The sequence below is a fragment of the Amblyomma americanum genome, chromosome 10 (genome assembly GCF_052857255.1).
Source record: "Amblyomma americanum isolate KBUSLIRL-KWMA chromosome 10, ASM5285725v1, whole genome shotgun sequence".
NCBI classification, from domain to species: domain Eukaryota; kingdom Metazoa; phylum Arthropoda; class Arachnida; order Ixodida; family Ixodidae; genus Amblyomma; species Amblyomma americanum.
The window spans coordinates 75,571,114-75,591,397 of record NC_135506.1 but is presented as its reverse complement, the minus strand read 5'-3'; the positions used below and the strand labels follow the sequence as shown (position 1 = coordinate 75,591,397).

The 20,284-nt window shown below is 47.3% G+C and overlaps 1 protein-coding gene across 1 annotated transcript in view; it reads right to left on the bottom strand.

The window, feature by feature from the left end:
- TrpA1 (Transient receptor potential cation channel A1) overlaps nucleotides 1-20,284 on the bottom strand; it is a 174,164-nt gene that overhangs the window by 13,879 nt on the left and 140,001 nt on the right. Inside the window, 9 exon segments of the mRNA XM_077639238.1 lie at nucleotides 262-437; nucleotides 7,895-7,981; nucleotides 8,515-8,683; nucleotides 9,272-9,323; nucleotides 9,326-9,341; nucleotides 9,411-9,497; nucleotides 9,600-9,659; nucleotides 10,558-10,642; nucleotides 11,249-11,418. Coding sequence (XP_077495364.1) covers nucleotides 262-437; nucleotides 7,895-7,981; nucleotides 8,515-8,683; nucleotides 9,272-9,323; nucleotides 9,326-9,341; nucleotides 9,411-9,497; nucleotides 9,600-9,659; nucleotides 10,558-10,642; nucleotides 11,249-11,418 — 902 coding nt within the window.

The following is a 20,284-nucleotide window of genomic DNA, read 5'->3' as shown; positions in this document are numbered from 1 at the left end:
GGTGTGAACTTTGAAGGCCTGGAACAAAAGAAAAAGTTGCTACCTTTTTACGTTTTTTTATTTTTTCTACGTATAACAATTAGAAATTTGTGCAGTGATTTCTTTACTGCTGCTGTGAATTCAACACGCTGCACGAGAACAAAGGAGCAGTGTAGCGAACGCGCGTAAATTGTCTCAGGGTTTTCAACACAGTCATATAATACCTATTGCCCTCCGGTTCAAGTCTTGGCAGCGCAAGTCGCTCTTCTTAGTAGGGCTTACCTCTGTAGATAAAGCAAATAGTTGAACCATGCAAGGAACACGGCCAACGCCGCCATGATGTATTGGTTGCTTCTGTCAACCACTGTAGTCGAGAGGTGACCGGCGGCCATGAGGCCACCGGAGATGTATAGCGTCCATTCTAAGACATTCATGATGTCTAGGAAGTACTTGGCTCTCTGTAAGTGAGGGAGGGCAGCACAAGAAGGCATGCTTATCTGCTTGGAAATAGATGACAGTTGATGACAACATCGCAACAATTGCAGCAAGGCAACATTCACACCTAATTCAAGAAAGGAGACCCCGCTTCACTTTATAAGCCGTTTCAGCCAATGCTTCCAGATATATGTAGACAAGAAGCATATACACCCAGTTAAAAGTCACGAAAGGCAACACTGTCGAAAATATTTAGTTTCGTTGAATCCGAAGCGTATTCTTTGAGATTTATTATTATTTATTAGATTTATTTCTGAGTGACTCACAGAGTGGAATTTCGGCTGTGTATATCTAAATAATTCCGCATGCATGAGAGGGCGGCGATGAAATTCAGTTTCTTCAGTCATCTCACCTTCCATGAACATTTGTGTGCTGGTGCACTGAGAACTCAGGGCATTGATAACTCTCTTAAATGCCAAAACGCACCAGCCATATGCGTAAACAATTACTATAAAACTAGCAACTTTGCGTTCAAAGCATTCAATCTGGAGTAAAATTAGTCGCGTTATCGAGAGAAATGAATAACCCCTCATACATGTAAAAAAAGATGAAAATGGATTTTTGGGAAAGGAAAGGGCGCAGCATAGTCTCACAGCTCGGCGAATACCTGAACCCCTCCGGAAGGGAAGTGGTAAAGGAGGGAGTGAAAGAAGAAAGAAAGAAAGAGGTGCCAGTAGTGGAGGGCTCCGGAATAATTTCGAACACCTGGGGATCGTTAACGTGCACTGACATTACACCGCACATGGGTGCCTATGCGTTCGGCCTCCATCAAAACGCTGCCGCCGCGGTCGGGTTCGATATTATACATGTTGAGCAGAAACGCCTTTCAGGCTAAGTGCGTGCAACACTCTCCAGCTCAGCACGAGGTAGCGAACGTGGCGCGAACGTTTGAATGGCAGAGAATGCAAAAGGTTTACAAGCATGTGAGAGCACAAACGCAGATTGAAACTAATCAAGGGACAATATTCTGTAACGTTCCATTACTACTTTCCTTCTCTTTTTGTCCTTTGCAAAGTCATAGATATCTGCCTGAGTCAACAGGAAGCCGCGATGACGACACGAGGCAAAAAGAAAGGAAAACAAAACGAAACGAAACTTTGAAGAACAATGCTCGTCATCCTCCATGGTGGTTTAGTGCTATGGCGGTCGCCTGTTGAGCCAAAGAACGCTGGATGGAATGCTGGCCTCGGCGGCCTTTCTTCGACGAAGGCGTAATGCACAAACGTCACTGCGCTGCGAGATATACCAGCATGTTCAAGGACACCAGGTCTTGTAACCGACGTGCAACATTAGCAAGTCGAACTCTGATGCGCAAAAATTTAGCGCGCTGTTCACGAGGCTGATAACATCGCCGGTGATTTAGGCCAACAGTGTATAAGCAACCGTAAATAAGATTTCAGAAAGCAAATTTTCCTTACTTGCAACTGCACACTGACGAGTTTCTCTTCAGGAGTTTCTCTATTTTCGTCGTAATTGAGCGTTCACAAGCCATTCTTAGACTAAGCAGGTGTGATAGTTAGCTGCTTTGTCCTCTTATTCACGCATTTAAATAAGATAGTCTTAGCTAGCTAATGTCCTGCTGTTATGGTAACAGTCATTCATCACCAACTTTCTTCGTCAACGTCCGAGGGTTGGCCAAACGGCCTCATTCAGTACGTCTTTTTTTTCGACAGATGAAACAGCAGTAGTTTATTTTTTATGTTCTGAAATAAGAGGGGCTTGTTTTGTAACAGATGGCAACAAAGAGGTCTAAGATGGCGTAGTATACGAAAAAAATATTTCACTGTTGCTTGCGAGCAAAGGTAAGCAACAGCGGGTGTTCAAGGGTTGAACTCGAAATGCCGTACTGATAAACACAGCTTCAAACCTTATCTACTGCGGACTGCGATAGCAGCTGTTCTCAAGTAAGCCATGAATTTGGGCTAGGTGGTTGTTTCGATCAGTCATAATAAAACTGCGCGAAGAAGACAGGACAAGAAGAAGAGACCCGTGTGTTGCTGTTCGTGCCTATTCTTGTTGTCCTGTCTTGTTCGCGCAGCTTTATTTGACTGCTGGCAGATGCCGAGGCTAGGGAATAATTTTTTCTTCCTTTCTATTATTATTATTTCAAATAAACGGCCATTACTACTACTACTACTCAAAGTCGGAGCTTTAGCATTTTAAATTTGTTCTATATAATTTATTGCTTTAAAAAATTGTTATAGACTGAAACGAAGGACTGTGGTATGGAACGCTGTTGCTGGCCGAATGTGGCCTCCTTTCACGTGCAGTATCTTAATTTGGGAGACCTAGCCGACCTAGTTGGCCGGCTGCCCCACCCTCAGGTGTTGACGCCGCCCCTCAGTGACATGGTGGGTGTCAGGGCTGTGAGGCGCGACCGCCGTTATCTACCTCTGGACGCGCTTCCGTGCCTGCTGCGTGTCTCCGAACGCTAGAAATGACGTACTCGAGATGCGCCAGGTGCGGCTAGATAACAGTGGCCTCCACGCAGCCGACGCAGACGCGTTGTCGCCGCACAAGGGTGTGCTATGAGGGCGTGGTCTTTGCTCTACCAGTCCGAAAAGTTATTCCATGGAGCGCGCGAAGATAAAACCAATTTCATGCACCCACAGTGCCTGTAGATTTCGCAATACTCAAAGATGATAAAACTGGCGTCAGGTCCTTATAGGCGCCTGTTGGCGAGGAAACACATTTGTGAGTGCATTGTCGCTCTCCCCGCAGGAGTTAGCAAGAGGTTAAGCATATACTGACTGTCCCGTTCTCTGCATAAGCTTTTCAAGACAATTAGGTCGTCGAACAAAATTGCTATGTTGCCATATATATATATATATATATATATATATATATATATATATATATATATATATATATATATATATATATATATATATATATATATATATATATATATATATATATATATATATATATATATATATATAATACCGGGGGCGCTGCATTAGCAAAATGGTCAGGCGGTGGCTGATTCGTTTCTTCTTGCTACAAGTTTTAATTTTATTATTTCCTTTAAAGAAAACAATATATAGTCTGTGCACTTTGCTTGCATCTCTCACCGAGACAGAATAACAGTATTTGAAACGAAATAACCGGATCACGATTGCGTGGCGCTTAAGATATGATACCCCGCAGAACCTCAGCAAGGACGGCGTTATGTAGGTGTTGGATTGTTCCTTTGTATTCTTTTCTTTATTTTCTCTGTTTCCTTCGCTCAAGCGACCAAATACAGTGACTACAGCGTCGGAGTGTTCTCCACCAGAATAATGTGGAGAGTTTTTTTCAAACTGTCAGTGCGAAAGTGCTGCTCCAGCGTACCAATCCAGAGCAAGAGTTTCGTCATCTTGCTGTCTTGCGTTGTCTTGTGCTCCGAACTTATCCGAGCTTACCCGAGTCACTCAGGTAAGCTCGGAGGAGCGTCGTGCAAGCTATAGCCAATGGGAGGAAGCGTCTTCGCAACCTGCCCTGGCAGGCGGCAGTTAAATTAATGATTGTTCGCAAAAGGTTGCTCCGAAAGAGCTACATGGGTCGCACAATCCCTACCGGAGGCTGTGATAGAAAGAGCCCCCTCTCAGTGCAGTGGCGCATCGGTTAACCGCTGCGCCACAGCGCTGGTAGCTGTATAAAGAACTCGCCGTGGTCCACGAATGTTAACAAGAGATTGACATAAACTGCATTTATGGGCAGTATCAGGCTAAAAATATCTATCATTATGTTAAGGCAGAGCTTCGGTGGCCCTTCAACGTGAAGAATGAACACCTTTTTTCGCAAGTCTATTCTGTTTAACTAGGTTGAACCACCGCGACTTTTTTTGCCTCTTTAGCTTTTCCGGCTTGGTCGCGCAGTGATCCACGTAGTCTACCCATTGGCAATGCTATAGCCGTCCTCACCATTCCCATTAGCCTGGAATCCCTGAACTTAAACCAATAGCGAAGAAAGAGTGTGGCACGTGGCATCAATTCAGCAAAAGAGAAAGCACAAAAAAGGAAACGCATTGGAATAGGAAAGGGATGATTATTTATGCTGATAGGGTGACCACAGAAAGTGGCGACTAGTAGAATATTATATAGTTTTGCAAATAGAATATAATATTATTATGCGCATTTTTCTTCTAGAATTTCTGCCACATGGCCTTGTTTTGGTCCGAAAGAACGATAGCAAAAAATACTGGGGCGGCTCAAGAAGCTACCGTGAATACTTGCTTTAGCAAGCTCAACTGCAAGGCATTTGAAATGCCTGGGCACAGGAGGAGCATGCTCACAACCCTCCACACTCCAAACACAACGCCTAGAAAAACGCCGAAGGTAAGAAGACGCCTTCCTTTGTTTTCTTCTGTTGCCCATGTTTTAGAGAAAAATAAAATATAAATGTAAAAAGAAACGAACACGATACGCTGCTTATTCTGTCCAGGTGTCAGTATAAAAAACTAATTTTCGAATTGCAATAATCACTGAGACAACAATGAGACTTGGTTTTTCAATTTCGGGAAGAAATAAAGCCATTTTATGTTCCTGTGATTGGATGCAGTGGACCTTTGCGAATTCGTGAACTAACTATGTACGACTATGCAGATTGCCTCCGATGAGGAAAAAAACTTCTCCTGCAAGCTACACGCTCGCAGAAATCTTAAATAACTTAGCACAGGTTCTTAGCTCAGGCCACTAGAAGTTGAAAAATTGTGCATTGTTCAAATATTATCATCATGAATTAGAATATCAGCCTCAAAGCAGCCTGCTGTTTTTTTATGTGATCTTGTGAGCTATTGCCATCAAAGACGACAAATTAATTTTTAACCTTAAGGCTGAAAGCAAGATGCAGTCTTTACAATAGAAATTCAGCCAAGGGAGACGTTCAGGTCACAACTTTCGGGCCGAAAGGCGATTTCCGCTTTTTATAAACAGAATTAATAGGCTTTAACGTTCCAAAAGGGGCGCAAAGGGCAAAAGATAGGCCGTAGAAGAAAACGCCGGATAAATTTTGACTACTGGTGGTTCTTCACAAGAACACTAAGAAAAGCTGCATCCAAATTTTGTTCTTAGTAAAATATAGTTATTTACGTTTTTGTGGCATTGTTGGCGTTGTTTTGGAAGCAAAAGGCAAATTTGTTGGTGAGAAATCGAAGGTGGAAAATGTGGCTTTCTTTTCGGACCCTCTTGTAAAATCCGCAACTTTGACGACGACGTCGAAAGAGTGTTAGACTTCTCGACCACTGGTTTACTTGTGAAGCTGGATAGGGGGCGGGCGTACATAATATTAAAATAGTAGAGGCTTAGAAACCATAAAATCTATTGAGGTGATCGCAGTCTGTTTGAGTAAACGCCTTGTGGCGGTGACGCCTGTATTTTCTTTTTCTTTCTACTTTTTCCAGCTCCTAAATGTTAGTTTTCAGTCAATGTAACCTCTTTGTAACTATAATGAGTAATAAATCGATATAAGTCAACATTAATACGTTCTCAGCATCCTTTAAACATGCGCCGAAATCTTAACACGCAGATATTTTTTTCATTTTTCCACAATCTTCATGCGGCTGAGATCAAGCCCGCGAACCCGTGCACAGCTCTCAAATACAACAGCCACTGAGCCCCTTTCAAGAACATGAAGGAAGCTGCTGTGAACACGTATGACCGGAAATACGTGAGGCAGTGAATGGGCTTAACGTGACGTAATGCGGGATAACCGCTGGAAGCCATTAATAATCAGTGCCGTAGAGGGTTTCTCTCTTCAGGCGCCATTCTTTCCTACAACAACTCACGTCCACACACGGTAGCCGGAAGTCTCTTTTGTAATAAGGAGACTGGGGTTTGAGATCTTGGGAGATAATCACGTACAGCTCTGACCTTACTCCATGGAACTACCGCGGGCTCAAACATCTGGGAGACGCCATAAGGAGTGACAAATTTGGGATCGACTATGAATTGAAGAGAGAGGACATTCCTGGCTAGTGTAGAAGAGGAAGATTTTTTTTCTGGCGTTATGAAAAATTGGATGCAGCAATCAGAGGATGGTGCTAGAGAGAAGGGTTATGTTGAGTTTCGTGGTTATAAAATTTGCCGTTTTATTTCCAATCATACGTGTTTACCTACTGATTTTTTTTGCATGTGTATTCATTTTGGCTCAATAGGTGTGCGAGTCGTGGTGCTTCTTGTAACATATGCCTCAATTAATAAATTGGACCAAAGAAAAAAGTTTACGCATTTTCGCATCTCCATTTATTTTCTTGCTGAACCTGCCAGCGATAAAAATGGTTTGGAATATATAGCATATATGACGTTACTTGCAAAGTAGGGCTCCTAAATTTTTACCATGATCGAAGTCGATTGTTTCCTCGTAATAACAAGGTTATTGGGGCTACGTCACGGCGAAGGACAAAGGTTGCTCGCGTACGGAATGACAACAGACATGCTTAGTTTTAAAGACGGAATAGAGCGGTTTTACAAAAAAAAAAACAAAGGTATAATATGAAAGAAATGTAACAATGAGGACGCAGTACTTTCTCAAGATTTGTTTAAATGGTTGATATTTTACATGGTGTGCTCTGTTATTCAATTACTACGCTAGATTTATCATAAAAGATGTGTGTCTGGAGGATTATTGTAGACAGATGTATAAAATATGCCACTGTGTTCCCCCACTGCACGTTGTCTAAGAGAGACGCTTAGTAGAAGGCTCTTTTTAAGTTTGGTCATTTGGGGCTCCTTAACATGTAGTGATGCCGCGCATCATTTTTTTAGATTCTTTTAAAGTTTAGCCTCCATGAAAATGCGGCCAGCGAGGCACGAATTTTATCCAGCAGCCTCGGACTCAGCAGGAGAATGCAGAATAACAAGTGCAATGAGATCTGTCTTGACCAAAGGTAACCCGTCTGGATGATTTGCTTCTGAGGCGTATACCGACCACACTTCACGCTCTGATTCTCTGTCAGGCAAAGTGGGCCACTCTGCTCAACTTTCAAGACTTTTTCATTTTTTAGGGAAGACGTAAGGGCTCTACTTTGTAAGTAGGAGGCAAACCATTCATCCTGGTTACTCTGGGAAAAGAGGTCAATACAATGAATTAATATGCTTAAAGGAAATCGCTGAATAAAGAAATAAGAATCGCAAGTAACCGCAATAACTGTAGCAACTTCCATGCTAATGAATTTTTTTTGTACGAGCAGAAACAGTAGGCGGAAACAGATTAATTAAACGAGGCATGCTCTGTCTCAAGTTTAATCATTCGCAAACGATGTTGGGCTGTTTTTAACGTTTTACAGGTTTTGTGCGAAATATACAAATTATTTGCAAGCGAAGTTCAAAGAACAGTGCCTCATGATGCGTCCCTTTTTTGATGAACATTTGCAAGTTAGATTCAATGAACGGCATCAAGCAGCTAAGTGTCCAGAAACCGCGTAAGATTCTGAGCTTACCTGCTGATACATTTGGTAGAACTCTTTTACAATGTTGAGGCCCACAAACGCTAGGACAATGACAGATGTCAAAGCAACCATGGTGGCCTGCGTCAGAAAAAAAACTTTATTGCAGCTTAGATTTTTGATTGTACAAAGGAAATTCAAAGGCGCATTTTACAGCTAACATTTTTTTGTGCTACAGCATTTGCCCCTTAGTACGTTAATTATTGCTTCATCATGAGCAGCCGAAGCTCCAATATGACTTATGGCGCCCTGATCCCTATTTATTGCATGAAAGAAAAAGCAAATAGTGTACTACATAAAAACTAACGGAAGTCAGTTTCAAAATGTTTCTTATTTCTGATAGCATGTGTGCGTTGCTGCTTCCTAACCACAAACGATTTTATTAAAAAAAAACCTTTCATATCAGAGTATGGCATCGAGCTATTTGAAAGCTTTCCTGACTTTTCCTATAATTTACGAAAATAATGTTCGGGAGAACAAAAATTACAATTTAGCTGAATTACTTCATGGAAGGGGTTAAATAAGACTTCCGCAATTACTATAGTAGCTGAGAACATTTTTCCGGTCAGTAAAGAGTGGCGAAATTCGCGTATCTTTCATGTTACTGTACTTACGGTTGATGGCTGCATGAAAGCGGTTGCCAGGTCTTCTGAGGTCACTTGAGTAAAATTTTCCCTGTCAGTTTTCTCACTCATTAGCTGAACAGCATTTGTCGTTAGAAAGGCTAGAAACACGGTGTACACGGCGAGGTTTAGCATGTGAAAATACATTCCATATGAGTTCCTGAAACAAAGAAACCATACAAGATTGTTGAAATAGAAGTGGCTAGCGGCTTCATAACAGCGGTATTTACGCAGTTCAATATACCGGGTGTTTCACCTAAGACTTTACACAATTTTATAAAAATTGGGTTTTTGAGTATCAAGAGCGCTTTTATTGGCATAGCATAGTCAACGGTGTGGACGTCAGAATACAGCTAAGACGTGCTAACCAGCAGGCTAGTTAACTAATATTCAATAGTTAACTTTTTAACTGTTACTCTCAGGTTCCTTAATTATTGAGAAGCGTTTAGCCCCCCCCCCCCCCCCCAAGTAATATCCATATCAGTTTTAGAATTTCGAAAACGCGCTTACCCTTAGCGCTGTGGCCCAAAATAAGCATGCACGCTTCTCATCAGTTTGCCGTAAGAGATATATTCTTAAATTGAGCTCACTCAAAGGCTTCCTTTCAGAGGTGTCTCAATCTTACTCTTATAATTTCAAGGTATCCTAGTGCAACAGTTTAGCAATGTTGAACTCAATATTAAACCTCATATACAGATTCAAGATTTCCTTCTGCTTTCTTTTCGCGCTCCTTTCTTTCGGCACTTACCATTTGGTCTCTAGATACTTGACACAAAGAGGATGGGACAGCAGCTCTTCCGACCATATCTAACCATTATCTATTTGGAAGTAAAAAAAACAGGCAGAAAGTTAAAGACGTATTCATTGACAGCGACATCATGCCTTACATTCATCACAGGAAGTGGTTGATCAGTTTCAGGTACAATGTCCCCAACACCTTCTGTATTCTGAAGGGCTTGAAAGCTATGTTTTACCTGGAAGTAGAAAATACAACAGCTTTTAAATCGCCCGAGTTAATATACCGACAATTCAGTAGTATCGGCTCACAATTATCTCCATAGTAACACTGGGCTTACATAATAGGAAGTGGAGTCATGACTGTATTTGGATTTGGTAATTCCTCGGTCCAAAACAGCCTGAAAAAATAAAATTGGCGCATTAGAAAAACTTGCTTTTATTGGCACTGATTTCTCCGGATCACAAATTTAACACAAAAATAATAAAATGGTCTCAGTAAACGTAGTTATTAAGATCCATTAGAAGAAATTTCCGGGGAACTATAGTTGGAGGTCTGAATATTGACTGCCATTTTAGTGCACCTGGCTCTTTGTCATAAAGTGGAAAAGGTTTGGCACCTTGGAGGTCGTGTTCTTGTAATGTCAACACTTAGGTTTAAGCCGCAAAAACCGCAATTTTTGCCTTGCTGAAGTTCGTTTAATAGAAATGAAAGTTTCATTTACGAAACTATCTCACTGCGTCAAAAAGCATAAAGCGGATAGCGAGCTTTAAGTGCAAGCAATAAAACAGTGGCACATATATTCAGTGCTTTCCGCCACCCTCGTAGTTTTAAAATTTGTAAACAGAGACACTGCTGACCCCGTTACAAAGTTCCAAGTGACCAGCTGACGGGGTTGGCGAACAGCAGGGTTCCAGAAAGGAGTAAGGCACAAGGCTTTATCCTGTAGGTATCCCCCTTTGCGAAAGTAACCCAGCGACAGGTTTTTGCTTCTGACCGGTATAGCGGAGCATTTACGGCACTCCTGAAGAACTAAAGTTATCAAAACGTGAGGTCTAGGGTCACCTCAGTTTACACAAACTAAGATCTTAAGGGCAGCCAAAAGTGATTTTCTACGCGCCTAGAAAACAAGCCACCGTTGCCCGGTAACATTTTGGAAAGGAGACACATTAACGTGCCTGGTGTTTCGGTGTTTATGCTCAGGAAAATTGATATGTACTAATACTGATTGAATGTCTAGGCAAATGCTAATAGTAGTTTAGCTGCCGTAGTGGAATATTTCAGGCAGTGCCACTTACCATCATGACTTCCGGCATGACAGCCGTCAGTCCTTCCACGAGGCACGTGTACCGTTTCGTTCGGCAGCTCATCACTTCTTCACTCCTGTTCAAGGATAAAATGCGATATCATTGTGAAGACTTCCCTGCTCACCGGTAGCACCTATTCCTATTTTAGTGTGTTTTCGTCAGTGCACTGCACATTTAAGTACTGAAGGCGTACAGTAGTAGACATGGGTGCTTTCTCGTACTGTGCTAATGAAAACTTTGGTCGCTTTGGCACCACCCCTGACAGTACACAGACAGCGGTAAACTAGCCACTATTTGATATGCTGAACTGGAGTACTGTGATATTTTGACGCCTGAACATAAGCACTGTCAGCTAAGCAGATCTCACGTTGAAAACATCAGATGCGTCAACCACTGCCAGCTTATTCTTGTTATTAATTTGTGCATAGCACTATGAAAATTTTCTACTCTAACTTTTTTCTTTGCCGACATGTAATTTGAACTTGCGTATTAAAAAGAACACAGAAGGTCACTTTTTCTCTTCACAGGAGATAATTAAGCGCGAAGCGTTACCTTTCTTTTTTAATACTAAAGAGCTATGCGAGATTTTAATACTGACATTACGGCTTGTAAAAACGGCGAAGGCTAATCATTACAAACTTTCACAAAAATAGATGTCGCTAAGAGTGCACGGGAGTGTGACCTGGACGGATGTGTGACCATGGTCATGGCCACCTCGCTGTGCTTGTAGTGCAGAGCGTAGTCTATGGGCGTGAAGTCTTGCTCATTGTGCGATATCTTGCAGTTGAGGCTCAGCAGAAGAGACGCCGTGTTCGCCTTGTTGTGCATGGCGGCCAGGTGCAGCGCCGTGTTCTGCGCAAGAAAAACGAAACGGCATGAAAAAAAAGAAGATGCGATTAAATAATTGCTCCCTTCGCTCCCCCCCCACCGGAAGGTCAAGTATGATCGTCGGCACCAAGATTTGCTCCGCGCAAAAACCAGCCTGGATCGCATGGACGCGGATAGTATATTATCAGAAGAGGCCACTCTGCATGCACTACTGTGATTCGTTTTGTGTTTTTGCCTCCCGGCTGTGCTGTCGTACTTGCACATTAAGCAAACTGACGAGAAGCCATCATTATTTCAATGACGCACACACTACACTATGAATCCACTACGCTCGAGTCTAACGTAGGGACGCAAGCGGTCCTTCACGAAATTCACGCGCTTCTGACTCCGCAAGCGAGCCATTATAGAAACAACGCTACGGGTAAACTGTGCACCTGGTCGCATTCGTACGCGACAAACGAGAAACATGCGCCACCATTTTCTCACACGGCGAAGCGAGGCTGGTTGTAACTGCCAGCTGCACAGTGTAAATGCTTGCGGCAGTTTTTGTTTCCGAGGTGGAACTCGCAATGGCTATGTGTATATTACACGTGCGATACGCGCCGGTGCATCCGCTGAGTGCAACGCGCGAATGCATTCTAATTTCCGGAGGAGAAAACATCCGCGACGCACTTCAAGCGTGGAGCTTCCACCCACACAGGCTGAGCGTAGGCCCATCCACGGCTGCCCGGACATTAACGTCGCAGACATGTTTTCCACCCATATCGCGGCCCTTCTGAGCAAGGCGCTATCGTCCGGAAAAAAACAAAAAAACTTGGGTAGCGTTTGCGATGAAGCACGGCTTCTACGAGCCACGGAAGGTGTAATGTCGCGTTTTTGGCCATTTCGGTGTTTGAAGCTGTGGCCTCTCCTTCCTTGCAAAACTTTTCCACACACATCATAAGCCTGTTCGGTGACCCGCCGCGGTGGCTGAATGGATAGGGCGCTCGGCTACTGATCCGGAGTACCCGGGTTCAAACCCGACCGTGGCGGCAGCGCTTCGATGGAGGCGAGACGCTAAGGCGCCCGTGTGCTGTGGTGGTGGTGGTGAAAAGCTTTTATTTAATGAAAGAGGTGAGGCTCTTTAAAGAGCCCCGCAATGGGTGGAGTCCTGATTCCGGAACCCCATTGGTCGAAGCCGCCAGCTTAGCCCCTTTGACCAAAGCATTTTGGGACTGAAGGTCCAAACAGCCAAACAGGGCCGCCTCCCATTCCTCTCTGGTAGGCTTGCGGTGGGGGGAGAGAGCTGAGTTGCGCTGGCAAGCCCACACCATGTGGTAGGTGTCAGCCACCTCCCCACAGCGTTTGCACCTGCCCCTGAATGCGGGATCGAAGTGTTTTAGTACTGCCGGGCACAGCATTGGGTTCGTGAATAATCGGAGTAGAACGCGTTCGTTTGCTTTCCCCAGTCCCTTTGCAGGGGCCGGGTAGAGGCGATGCCTATCCTTATAATAGGATGTGATAGCTTTGAAGGAGAGTAAGTAGCTACCTTCAGGTTCCAGGTGCTCAGGAGCCAATGGGAACGCCCGGTGAATGAGTGCTCCGGCTGCCGCGTCTGCAGCTTCGTTTCCTGCTAGGACCTGATAGCCGGGAGTCCAAACCAGGCAGCGGGGTGTAGGATCGGTATCCCGGCTGCAGTTCCTTAGTATTCGTTCAGCTAGTGGAGTTATCCAGCCAGCCTCATAATTGCGACATGCCGACCGCGAGTCTGTTATTATGTAATTTGATTTTGAATCAGAAGCAGCTAGGGCGATGGCATCCTCTTCAGCTTGTGTTGTGCCTGGGGCTCGAAAGGAAAGCCCATCCACCTGTATTTCTTTATGTATGACCGCGGCCGTGCCCCTCCGCGGTGGCTCAGTGGTTAGGGCGCTCGACTACTGATTCGGAGTTCCCGGGTTCGAACCCGACCGCGGCGGCTGCGTTTTTATGGAGGAAAAACGCTAAGGCGCCCGTGTTCTGTGCGATGTCAGTGCACGTTAAAGATCCCCAGGTGGTCGAAATTATTCCGGAGCCCTCCACTACGGCACCTCATTCCTTTCTTCTTTCACTCCCTCCTTTATCCCTTCCCTTACGGCGCGGTTCAGGTGTCCAACGATATATGAGACAGATACTGCGCCATTTCCTTTCCCCCAAAAACCAATTATTATTATTATTGACCGCGGCCGTGTACCACCCCCCGTGGGTAGGCCCAGCTGCATCTACGTAAAAGACACCATGTTTGTTCCCATAGTGGTGCGCTAAGGCTTCCACCCTAGCCTGACGACGACCACTATGATCCTCCTTGTCCATCTTAGTGGAAAGGGGTCGAACTATGATGGCGCGTCGCCAGAGTTCGGCCACTCGGACCCGCTCCTGAATGTGAAAATCATGTTGGATGTGAAGGCGGGCTAGCAAGTGCCGACCCGACTTCGTTTGGGCTAGCCTGGTGTATTGATTTGTGAGATGGGCTTCCTTGAATTCCTGAAAAGTGTTCACAACTCCCAATGCAAAAAGTCTCGCATTGGAGGTGGAAACAGGAAGGTCAAGTGCCCTCTTCATCATTTTGCGGAGTATTACCTCAACTTTGTCTTCGTCGTGTTTCCGCAAAGGTAGATAATAGACCGAATAGAGGATTCGGCTGATTACAAAAGCATGGGCCAGCCGCATGGCATCCCTGCTTCGCAAACCCCCTCTCTTGTTGGAGACGCGACGGACCATACGGCCTACTTGGTCTCCAACTTTGCGGAGTTTGTGCAATGTTGTGTCTACTCTTCTTTGGTTATGGATGAAGAGCCCGAGTATTCTAATCTCTTTGGCCTCGTGTATGGGGCCACATGTTAAGGAGAGATGTGTTTGGCTAGTGTCCTTAGGGGATGCCCTAAAGTGCACAAATTCAGACTTGTTGGGTGCGCATTGGAGACCACAGTGCCCTGCGTAGCGATCCACTACGTGAGCGGCTGTTTGCAGGCATTCCTCCATGCGCCCTAAGTTGCCCTCTGTGGCCCAGATCGTGATATCATCGGCATACAGCGCATGTCGTATGCCTTCGATACCATTCAACTTGTCTGGGAGATGGAGCATCGCCAAATTAAAGAGTAAGGGGGATAGCACCGCGCCTTGTGGTGTCCCCCGCGTACCCATTTGATACAGACCAAACTCTTCCTCGTGGATTCTGATTAGTGCGGCTCGATCGGTCAGGAAGTCTTTGATATAGTTGAAAGTGTTGCGGCCACAGTTGGTTTCATTGAGGTGTGTCAGTATGACGCTGTGTTTGATGTTGTCGAAGGCTCCTTTCAAGTCCAAGGCCAGGACGACCTTGTCATTGTGTGGGTGTTCGATTGGTTGTATTATGTCTCTGTTGAGCTGGAGGAATACGTCCTGTGCCGACTTATGTGGGCGAAAGCCGAACATAGTGTCTGGAAATGTGTTTCGTTGCTCCAAGTCTTCGGAGAACCTATCCCGCACCATGGTTTCCATCAGCTTGCCCACACACGAGGTGAGCGAGATAGGCCTCAAGTTGTCTGTGTTGATTTCCTTTCCCGACTTTGGGGATCGATGAAGGTTACTAGGGCTGTTTTTCAATCAAGAAGGAGCGGGTTCTCGCCCTTCCATATAGTGTTGATGTATTTCAGAAGGGCTCCAAACGCCTGGTCAGCGAGATTGGCCAGCAGTTTAACTGTGACCTTGTCCCGTCCAGGCGCAGTGCCTCTCCTCATTTTGGTCAGGGCTGCCTTGAGATCAAATAATTGGAACGGTTGGTCCAACTCAGGATTATCTTTGCCTGCGTAAAGATACTCCTGACCGCGAGGGTCCTGTTTGCAGCAGAGATACTTGTCCCTGAGTGTCTCTGCAAGTTGTGTTTTGCTGCCCTTGAAATTATGGAGTGCTCGTTGTAACTGGCGCTGTGTTTCGCCTCGGGTCAGCGCGGGGTCTATAAGGCTGCGGAAAACCCTCCAAGTGTTCTTGCCGGACATATGTCTGGCAGCCGTATTACAGCGATCTATCCAGTTGGCGTCAGCAAGCTGCGAGGCATACTGAGCTGCTTTGTGAGTGAGATCTAGGATGCGCTTCTTGAGAATTCTGTTACGTTTCTGTCTTTTCCAACGTTTGGTAAGGCTGCGGTAGGCTTCCCAGATATGTAATAGATGGTTGTCCACTGCCAGGCAGTCTTCCGTGGTCTGTATCTGTGTTTCGTGTTGCTTGAGTGTTGTCAAAATTGTTTGGGCCCACTGATCGTATCCATCTTTAATCAGGTTGGCTGAGGGCATGGACTTTCTGAAAGCCTGCCAGTCTGGGAGTCGAGCTTGTGTGAGGGAATTTTTGAGGGGCCGCGTGTGAATAAATGTGTTAATGATGCAGTGGTCACTGCCTAGTGTCTCTTCCGTGTTGTTCCAGTCCACGTGTTGGATGTGTTTGGAAAGTGTGAGATCAGGACACGTGTCCCGAGTCACAGAGTTTCCCATTCGTGTGGGATGCGCTGGGTCGGTCTGGAGGGTGATGCCTAGCGTAGAGATAAGCTCCGCTAGCTTTCTACCTCACTCCTCCCTCTTTTTGTAGCCCCATAATTGGCTGGGGGCATTGAAATCTCCCACAATAAAAAAAAAGTCCCGACCCGCTATCTTCAGTGCCCGGCCGAAGATATCTGAGAAAGTAATATGTTTGAGCTTGGGCGGACAGTATATGTTCAATATGTGTTCAGGGAGGGTCAGAGCGTCGCAGAGGTAACACGGTGACCATAGTGTAAGAATATGTTATCTCTATGTCGAGGTCTACCTCCTGTGCTGTGTACGACTTATGTACAAGAATACAGGTGGATGGGTCCCTCTGAAAAGTGTTTTATCCAGAAATTTTGGCCGATGCCCCAGGTTCTTGAAGCGCGACAATGGCGGCGTGAAAGTCCAATGTTTCAAGGTAAAGGCGTAGGTGTGCTCGTTTCGCGCAGTCGCGAAATCCTCTACAATTCCATTGTATTATGCACAAAGGTTCCTGTGTTATTTTACGAGGTGTCCTCTTAGTGCCCTGAGCCATGATGAAGGCTAGACGCAGGCTGGCTCACCCCACCCACTGCGCTGGTGCCCTGCATGGTAGCGAGGGGGTTATCCTGATTTTCTTCCTCAATAGTTTCGCGGCAAATTTTGGATGGACGGCCTACTTCCCTTACGGGTCCTGCCCGCCTAATCAATTTTGGGTTAGCCTGTATCCAGGCTTTAATGTTTTGTGTGACTTGTTGCGTAACGGACACAGTCAGTTGCTGAGTAATGGTTGTTACCAGCTGCTGCATTTGTGTTTGGATGACTTATGTAATAATCGCTGGTAGTTGGGTCACGTGATCAGCCACATTTTGCTCAATAGCCGTCATTCGGCTTTCCAGATTTGCAGTGAGCGGAGCACCTGACAACGGAGCGACGCTCGAGCACTCAGACGCCGATTCATCAGCGTCCTCCATTGTTTCCGATGGAGGTGGTTCTGCCCTAGCGTTTTTTAGTGCGTTCAATTTGGATTCTAACTGGTGGTGGTGGTAGTGGTTTTATTAAAAATAATAGTAAAAAGGAAGGAAAAGATTTTTGCTAGCCCCGGCATCTGCCATCGATACTGAAGCACCTGAGCTGGGGCAGCGGAAATAAAGGACAGCAGGCAGAATGGAGAAATGAAATGAAAGAGGTGAGGGGACAGGAGTAGAGGACAGGGGGAGAAGTAATATGTACAAACTATTTACACAATAAGTAATGTGTCCAGGTTGTGCGCGTGATTAGTTCAGTTTAGAGAAATTAAATCACACACGCGCACAGCACTGTGTAGGTTACAACTGGAGTGGGGCGTCCAGTTATTAATCGTTCAAGGTAGAACTCGCGGAGCGTTCGGTCACTGCGTGTAACTACCTGACGGAGAACAGACGGGACGTCAAGCCCGTGTGTTCGAGGAATGCACAGAGGCTCACCAAAGTTCGCTCACGAGTGCGCGCACTGCCCTGCGGCCACAATAGCGTCTTGATGGAGTCTGGTAGTATGCCCTGCGCCCTATAGGCCGCGAGCATATCGCGACGAGCATCGGCGAACGCGGAGCAGCGAAGGAGCAGATGTTCTAGTGTTTCCACTGCACCGCATCCGTCACAAACATCACTCGTCGCGATTCCGTGACGCACCCGTCGTTCCCCGGGCCACACGCAGCCGATGCGCGCGCGGAGGATCATTGCACGTTGCGACCGTGTAAGTGCGCGACAGCCGGTGACACTGTCGATGCGCTCACCTCCCGCGATGCGTGGGTCGGGGTGCTGCTTTCGGAGATGGTGGTGAATTACCGCACGCACGTCCTCCAGCGCAAGGGGCAGATCGCTGGCAGGTAGTTGGTGTGCAGCGGTCGCGAGGTCGTCAGCTTCTTCGTTGCCGGCGATGCCGCAGTGACCGGGCACCCACTGTGCACGCACGGCACAGCCTCTCTGCGCGAGGCGCTCGATGCGCGAGCGAATTTCCCGCACTAGTGGGGTACCGCGGCCGTTAGATTGCAGGCGGCTGAGGGCGGCGCGGGAGTCGCACAGCAGAGCACTCCTGGGCGGCGGAGGGCCGAGGGTGAGCAGCAGGTCCAGCCCGAGCCGGATCCCCATCAACTCCGCCGTGGTGGAGGAGCCCAGGAAGGTTGCGTGTTGCTGGCTGTGCAGTCGCAGTGCGGGGATGGTGGCCGCCGCTGCAAGGGAGCAGCTGTCGCGGGCCACTGAGCCGTCGGTGTACACGAGGAGATGGTCCTGGAGCTCCTCGTGTATGACGGCTCTGGCCAGCTGCTGCACAGCGCAGAGGGGTGTGCTCCGCTTTCCCGCGATGCCGACGATCTCTCGCTGTACCTCCGAGGCAGCAGGCCAGGGCGCGCAGGAGCCGTAGGGGGGTGGGCCTTGGGTCAATTGCTCATACTCGAGCAGCGCCGCGCCCATTCGTGAGCGCGGGTGCGAGCGCATACGCTGCAGCAGCGAGCCGCCGTCCGGTGCGCGGTGAAGCCGGTCGATGTGATTCAGTGCCCTGTTCTGGTTTTTGAGAAACGCTAGCTCTTTTCTCAGCTCAAGTTCGAGGGGGGAAGGGGAGGGAGAGGAAATAGAGGCGACGCCCGCCCAGCTGCTGACCTTTGATGTTGAAGTTGGGCTGTTGCCAAGGGGGGAAAAATCCCCGGCTTGGAAAGCTGGCGGCTTGTCACCGGTCCTGAATTTCGCCTTTTTGGAAGCGGGAGGTGGTTGTTTCCTGCTACCTTGATTCCCAGCCGCTTGGCCGGACTTGCCCGTCTTGTTCCCAGGGGACTTGCTCGACTTGTTTGGTTGCTCCCCTTGGTGCTGCTGGGCTAGCGGTCTCGATCGCTGGAGACGCCGAAACTTGCCCTTGCAGTCAGCGGAGCCAGTCAGGTGGGCTTGCCCGCAGATCATGCAGCATGGGGTACAGTCATGTTCGTTAAGACCCTGCTCGGAGGCGCCCACATGTTGCCCGCAAAATCCACATCTTCCGATGTCCGGGTGTGGGCAGTTGTCAACCCGGTGGCCGATGGTCCCGCAGCGGAAGCATGCAGGGATCGTCCGTTTGTATTCTCGCACAAGCGTGCATTCACAATTGTAGTGCACGTAGCGCGGCACCTTGCGGCCCACAAAGGTGAGCACCGCTATATTTGATTTTCCCAGTTTGCGCACAAAGCCTATCTCACCTTCGCGCCACTTCACCTTGTTCTTGAGGGAAGCCGTCGTCTCATCAGCCCGCACCCTTATCACACCTCGGCACACCTCACCATTAATCTTTACGTGGCCCCGAAATGGATGGAAGTCCGCTCCGGTATTGAGGTCAAAGTCTTTAGTCAGCTTATTGGCTGCTTCGATGTGTTGGGTCCCACAAACGACGAGGTTCTGGGTCCAGACTGGCCATATGCTGAGCGCGGCGCCAGCGTCTCCACCCACGTACTGGGCAATAGCCGCTCCCAACTCGCCGTGCTGGAAAATTTCCTTGAGGTTCATGGTCTGCCTTGGCTCGAGAACCACGATTATATCTTCTGAGCTCATTTTTGGCGTCTATTTCGGGCTCCATAAAGCAGCCTTGTTATCCAGCGGCAGCGCAGCGCGATCGCTGCCGGAGAAGAGGCGGCCGTTGAGCCCAGCTGCCTGTTTGCTTGAGCGACGCCATCGTGGTACCGTCCTTGGATGCCTTGGAACGCTGGGTCCGCTTACGCATGTAAATCAGCGTAAAGAGTCCTTCATCTTCAATGGGTGGAGACCTGTCTTCGGGTTGTTGAATGTCGATTTCAGCCCACGCCATTGCAGTGGGATCGTAGCCGCGTTGAGTAGCGGTCGCCATAGCGTTCCGCGCCGTGGCAATGATGAAAAATTGTCATAGAACAGCCAGTTTCGGGCCTACCTTCTCAGGACTAGGACCAGCAGGTTCCTCTCGATGTTGGGGAGGTGATAGTGACGGTTTCGGCGGGGTCACACAAAAAATTCCGCGGTTCCTGGGGCAAATAACAGGAGCCGATACGGCGCTCGTCTGGTCGCTTCGCGCGCTCGCAGCGCCCCCCCCCCCCCCCTCGTGTGCTGTGCGATGTCAGTGCACGTTAAAGAACCCCAGGTGGTCGAACTTATTCCGGAGTCCCTCGTGCCTCCTTTATCCCTTCCCCTATGGCGCGGTTCAGTTGTCCGCCGATATGTGAGACAGATACAGCGCCATTTCCTTTCCTCAAAAAAAAAAAACAAATTTTCATCGGCTACTGGTACACGCCGCGGTGGCTCAGCGGTTAGGGCGCTCGGCCACTTATCCGGAGTTCCCGGGTCCAAACCCGACTGCAGCGGCGGCGTTCTTATGGAGGTAAAACGCTAAGGCGCCCGTGTGCTGTACGATGTCAATGCACATTAAAGATC